We start from the raw sequence: 6226 nt of genomic DNA on the forward strand, positions 1-6226 counted from the left end.
TTGCAGGGTTATCTGAATTCAGGCTAGGCATGGAGCGATGGTTACCCTGATTCTATGCATGGGAAAATAAGGGCTCTAGAAGCCCATCACGAATAAGGTTCCCAAGGAAGTACAAGACACAGGCTGGATTTGATGCCGGGGCAGTTTCCAGTGGCTACACAAGAAGGAACTCATAAAGAGGTGGAATATGGGAGTGATATAGGGAAATTTTATTTAGTGAATAAGGGAAGGAGTATGAGAGATGGAAGGAATGAGTAAGAAAACATGAGGGAAGTTGGGGGAGCAAGAGAGACTGGGATCTGGGCACTGTTCCCTTCCTGTGCCTCAGACTCCATCAGGCAGCCTGAGGGCTTTGAGCTGGAGTCTGCAGCACCTGACATGTGCAGTGTATTCCCTGGGAGGCAGGGCCAGCCCCTGCTGAGTAGGCTTATAAGCCCTGTGGGGGCCCCTGTGGGTGGCAGCTCAACTCAGTCCAGCCAGCAGGATCACAGAATCCCGAGCCCAGCCGAGAGGCAGCCGGTAAGGAGTGCCCCCCTCCCCACCTCTCTCTCTCCTTAGAAACATCTATGTTCTACTCCAAATCTCTGGTTCTCAGGCTGCCTGTGGCCAAATCTCTTGAATGCACTAACTGGGTCTTTCGTGTGTCCTAAGTGAAGATCTGTGCCTCCCTCTCTCCACCCCCACCCTGTTCTAAGATAGTTAGATGCTTCCTCCTCTCCCCCCTTTCTCCTCCCACCAGCATCTCTCTCTCTGCCCAGTTATATCCCACAATCACAAGAATAAGGGGGCGTTGGGGGAGATGGAGAGACCAGGACTGCATCCCCCAGTCACTTGTCTTCATTTCCAGGAGCCAACATGATGGTCACTGCAAGAACCCCCTGGGGCTGGTTCCTTGGGCATCTCATCCTTGGGGTCACAGGTATCTGAGTGTGTGCCTGAGGGAACACTGTCAGCCAGCATTCAGGCATGACTCGGTGTCTTTCTGCTTCTGACTCTCCTGGGACAGTGTGATGTGACTGGTGACAGTGGGTGTGAAGTCATGCCTGTAAAGGTGGTGGGTCATGAGAACGAGGGACACTTTGTGCCACTAAGGGAAAAACGGGATCTGTGCCTAGTTCCCGAGTGACTAGACGATTTCCTTCCTTCCTTCCTTCCTTCCAAACTCACAGAAGTGAGCCTATCTCTGGCTCCTGTGTTCTGAGGTTGACCTGGCCCATTGCTTTATTTTTAGAGTCTTACATAGTCCAGTTCACTAAAGCTAAGAACAACCTTGAGCTTCTGATCCTCCGCCTCTACCTCCCTAGTGCTGGGCTTGCGGGTGTGCACCACCATGCCCAGTTTACATGGTGCTGGCCTCAAACCCAAGACTGTGTGTGCTAAGTGAGCACTCTACCAGCTGAGGCCCCAGCCCCTGGAATAATGGTGTCTGGGCTGTGGCGAGCCTGGGTGGAGGCTCATCTGTGCCACAAAGCTGAGCAACTCTGGAGTGTCGTCTCATCTGTCTCATCTGGGCCAGGTGGGTGAAGGGACTGTGTGTTCTGAAAGACTCCTGGCATGGCTCTGTGCATGAGAGAGAAGTGGTTCCTGGTCCCGAAGACTAGACTGAGACTTCAAGCTGACCCACCCTCCTGACAAATAACCCTGCATCTAGTGTGCTGATCCTGGCTCTCAGACCCAGTCCCAAGGAGGGAGACCCCTAGGCCTTAACTCTCCTCAAGGAATCTGCACCACACCTGAGCCCTGACCCCACCCCTTTGAGCCCTGACCCCACCCCTCTGAGCCCTGACTCACTCCAGGCACGCTTTCTTGGTGACTGGGAACTAGCCCCGTCTCCTATCTCCCAATCGCCATCCAACCCTGACTCTGCTAGCTGCTTGGTGGTAATTCTCTGACCCTGAAACTCCAGCCTGTCTCCAGCCATGCACATCCCTGAAGTAAGAACCTGTATTATCCTCCCGACTCCGTCCCTAGAACTGCCTAGTTTACATGGTGAACCCTAACCCCTCTCAGGAGGTGAAGACCTTGATCCCTAATTGACACCCTGTCCCAGTGAGCTCTGCCTGCACCCAGTCCGACTCTGGCCTGACCACCCACCTTCAAGAGCTTTCCTTCCAGTTTCCATGACTCCTCCCTGTTAAGCCCCACCCACATGTCTGCACTCAGATCCCACCTGGTCCTGCTTCCTCATTCGCACCCCAACCCTGGCCCCACCCCTGAAGACCTGACCAAGCCCCTGTACTAAATCTTACCCCCAGGAACCCTGAGACTGTGTCCTGAACCTGTGCCCAGCAATGGCCAGACCTTAAAACCCTGATTCCAACACCAAACTTCTAACCAAGTCCTTACTCTGATATCCTACCTTTGTGAGCCCTAATCCTGCCTCTTGAACGGTCCCCTGCCATGGCCTCCCCTTCGCTCAGACCCTGCTGGGAGGAACTCTAACCCAGGATTCGCACAGCTCGTTCCTATCAAGACCCAAAAGCCGCCCCTCCCTGCCCCCTCTGCCACCTCTGATAACGTCCCTTCACCCTAACATCGCCCCCGTAACTCTGAGCTCTCATCCCGACCGTGCTCACAAACTCTGCCCTAATCCCTGTCCCATCCCGAAAGCCAGGAAACGCCCCTACTCCACACCGCAAACCCAATTCTGACTCCATCCCCAGGATCCTTAGCCTCAAGCGCCAGCGGCCGGATCATTCAAGGCCAAGACTGCCGTCCACACTCTCAACCCTGGCAGGCGGCACTGTTCTCGGAAGACAATATTTTTTTCTGCTCTGGCGTCCTGGTGCATCCGCAGTGGGTGCTGTCAGCAGCACACTGCATACAGGAGTGAGTGGGGGTGGTAGGGTGCTCAGGGGAGGGGGGCCCAATATCAGACTCGGCCTGCAGAGGGCGCTCAAGGGACCGCAGCGTTGACAACCGTGAGGGGAGCCCTACCTGGCAGGACCGGGACGGTCTGGTGGGAAGGGAAAGGCAAAGCGGGGGGGGACACTGTAGTTTCCGGGTAGAGGATGAGAGGGGAGACGAGGCGTCACTGTATAGCTCACCTGCCGGGTGATCCTCAGTTCCTACACCGTGGGACTGGGCCTGCACAGCCTGGAAGGCTCCCAAGAGCCTGGCAGCCGGATGTTAGAGGCCCACCTCTCCATCCAGCACCCGAACTACAACGACCCTCCTTATGCCAACGACCTCATGCTCATCAAGCTGAACGAATCAGTGATGGAGTCTAACACCATCAGGCGCATCCCTGTGGCTTCCCAATGCCCCACCCCTGGGGACACCTGCCTCGTCTCTGGCTGGGGTCGACTAAAGAACGGTGAGCTGCCCCGAGCATGACTGCCCTCTCCCAGAAGTTCCCCCCCCCAGCCAGAAGCGGCTGACCCTCCTTTCTGTGTCTCAGGGAGACTGCCCAGCCTGCTGCAGTGTGTGAACCTCTCGGTGGTGTCGGAGGAGACTTGCCGGCTGCTGTATGACCCTGTGTATCACCTCAGCATGTTCTGCGCTGGAGGAGGGCTGGACCAAAAGGACACATGCAATGTGAGACACGGGGCGGGTGGAACGGACGTGGGGCGGGGCAGAAGGTGCAGCTGAGGTACCCTGAAATGGCTGTAAGTGGGGGAGCCACTCCTTTAATCCCAGCAGGGGAGGAGACGCGGGTGATCTCTGAGTTCAAGGCCAGCCAGATAGTCACAGTGAGTCCCTGTCTCAAAAGGTGGGGGGCAGGGGGGTGGAGAGGATCGGGGAGGCAGAAACACAGAGACCCAGAAGCCTGCATGGTGGCTAAGCACCCAGGAAGCGGAGGAAGGTCCAGCCTGGACTTAATTGTGAGATGCATCTCAAAGTAAAATGTGAAAAGAAGACTAGGAATATAGACCAGTGCAAATCACTGCCTAAATTCCCCAGTGAGGGGCTGGGGGTGTGGCTCAGTGGTGGAGCACCTTGGCAAAGATACTGGATTCTGTTTCCAGTACTACAACAGAAAGAGTGAAATGAAGAGGACATAGGCATACACAGAACACGGAGACATAGAGGCAGATAAGCAAGCCCTGAAAGAGACAGACAGACAGACAGACTGGACCGCAGCAAGCCCCAGGGAAGCAGGCAGTTGTGTGAACTGCCTTATGGGGATGCTCTGGGACTTTAGATTCAGCTCACTCTCTTCTGGGTGCTCTCTCTCTCTCTCTCTCTCTCTCTCTCTCTCTCTCTCTCTCTCTCTCTCTCTCTCTCTCTCTCTCTCTCTCTCTCTCAGGGAGACTCTGGGGGTCCCATAGTGTGCAACAGATCCCTGCAAGGCCTCGTGTCTATGGGACAAGGACAGTGTGGACAGCCTGGCATGCCAAGTGTTTACACCAATCTCTGCAAGTTCACGCACTGGATCCAGACCACCATTCAGACCAGCTATGGACGGAGCACACGGCACACTTGAAGCCTGCTGAGGGAGCCAGAGACTTGGGATTGTTCCCAGCCCTCTTCCCTCAGACCCACCCACAAGTTCAGGCCCCAGCCTCCTCCCTCAGACTCAGAAGTCCAGGCCCAGCCTCCTCCCTCAGACTCAGGAGTTCAGGCCCAGCCTCCTCCCTCAGACTCAAGGATCCAGATCACAACCTCCTTCCTCAGACTCAGGAGTCCAGGCCCAGCCTCCTCCCTCAGACTCAGGAGTCCAGGCCCCAGCCTCCTCCCTCAGACTCAGGAGTCCAGGCCCCAGCCTCCTCCCTCAGACTCAGGAGTCCAGGCCCAGCCTCCTCCCTCAGACTCAAGGATCCAGGCCACAACCTCCTCCCTCAGACTCAAGGATCCAGGTCACAACCTCCTTCCTCAGACTCAGGAGTCCAGGCCCAGCCTCCTCCCTCAGACTCAGGAGTGGAACCCGCCTGCACTGTTCTTGGTGTTCCGTGCCTCTAGTAGCCCAGTGCTGACCCAGCCACTGTTAGTGTTGCCCCTCCCCAAGCACCTTCTGTCTCCTCAGGGACCCACAAATAAAAGACCTCTTGGCTCTGTTTGAAGTATTCTCCTCGTTGCCCTCTCCGCTCAGGGGAAAATCCAGCACATGGTTTTTCCTCTTTGTGTCTTGGTTTCCTATCCATGCGACGGGAGCAGAGACCGGAAGCCGCTGGGCTCTTGTATAGTAGCCTGTCAATGATGTTAACAGACACCAGTTCTGTGGGTGTCCTCTCATTTCCAAAAACGAGGTTTGCAGTTTACAACCTTTGTTGTGAATGGTCTGATTTTGCTTTTTGTCTTTGATTTTAAGATTTATTTTTATGTGTATGTGTGTGTGTGTGTCACAGAGAGAGAGAGAGAGAGAGAGAGAGAGAGAGAGTACAATGCCCATGGAGACCAGAAGAGAGCAGTAGATCACCTGGAGTTGGAGTTACAGGAGGTTATAAGCCACTGAACATGGTTTCTGGGAATCCAACCCTCTGTCTTAGTTAGGAGTTGGTCCACAGGCAACAGGAAGTGAACTAAGTCCCCCACACTGGGTGTAGCCTGAGCATATGACACCTCAAAGCACACTCCTACAGTGACACACTTCCTCTGACAAGGCCACGCCTACTCCAACAAGGCCACACACCCTAATCATGCAGCTCCCTATGGTCAAAGCATTTAAATACATGAGTCTATGGGAACCATACCTACTCAAACCACCACATTCCACTCCCTGGTTCCCATAGGCTTGTAGTCATCACATAATGCAAAATGAATTTAGTCCAACTTCAAAAGTCCCCATTGTCTCTCACAGTCTCAACAATGTTTAACAGTCCAAAGTTCAAAGTCTCTTCTGAGATTCATACAATCTCTTAACTGTAATCCATATATTTCCAACATATAATGGCACAGGATATGCATTTCTATTCCAAAATGTAGGGAAGAGAGCATAATGAGGAAATACTGGACCAAAGCAAGACCAAAAACCATCTGGGTGGCCAGGTGTTGGTGGCGCACGCCTTTAATCCCAGCACTCGGGAGGCAGAGGCAGGCGGATCTCTGTGAGTTCGAAGCCGGGCTGGACCGATAGCCTCCAAAACAATACAGAGAAACCATGTCTCATAAAAAAAAACCATCTGGGTAGACTCCAAACTCTGCATCTTCATGTCTGATGTCAAAACTCTCTTCAGATCTCTGACTCCTTCCAATTTTGTTGACTGCAACACACTTCCTTCTCTTGAGCTGGTTCCACTCCCTGTTAGCAGCTCTCCTCTGCAGGTATCCCACGACTCTGGCATCT

The 6226-nt window shown here is 54.1% G+C and overlaps 1 protein-coding gene across 2 annotated transcripts; it reads left to right on the forward strand.

Moving 5' to 3' along the window:
• Klk4 (kallikrein related peptidase 4) lies at positions 1 to 5003 on the forward strand. 2 transcript variants are annotated; one of them, XM_040736186.1, is made up of 6 exons: positions 1 to 519; positions 848 to 919; positions 2664 to 2829; positions 3066 to 3316; positions 3401 to 3537; positions 4250 to 5003. In XM_040736186.1, exons 2-6 carry the CDS (start codon positions 856 to 858, stop codon positions 4424 to 4426), a joined length of 795 nt encoding a protein of 264 aa, XP_040592120.1. In that variant the 5' UTR covers positions 1 to 519; positions 848 to 855; the 3' UTR covers positions 4427 to 5003. The 2 variants fall into 2 exon arrangements, with proteins under 2 accessions (XP_040592120.1, XP_040592121.1); XM_040736187.1 differs by lacking the exon at positions 1 to 519 and having other exon boundaries at positions 560 to 919.
• Positions 5004 to 6226: the final 1223 nt, after the last annotated feature.

Source organism: Mesocricetus auratus, unplaced genomic scaffold (assembly GCF_017639785.1).
Source record: "Mesocricetus auratus isolate SY011 unplaced genomic scaffold, BCM_Maur_2.0 Super-Scaffold_100054, whole genome shotgun sequence".
In the NCBI taxonomy this organism is placed as follows: domain Eukaryota; kingdom Metazoa; phylum Chordata; class Mammalia; order Rodentia; family Cricetidae; genus Mesocricetus; species Mesocricetus auratus.

Coding starts and splice junctions, on each gene's coding strand:
- Klk4 (XM_040736186.1), top strand. CDS start 856: ATGATGGTCACTGCAAGAACCCCCTGGGGCTGGTTCCTTGGGCATCTC. Junction 2,830..3,065: donor GCAGCACACTGCATACAGGA/GTGAGTGGGGGT, acceptor GGTGATCCTCAG/TTCCTACACCGTGGGACTGG. Junction 3,538..4,249: donor ACCAAAAGGACACATGCAAT/GTGAGACACGGG, acceptor TCTCTCTCTCAG/GGAGACTCTGGGGGTCCCAT.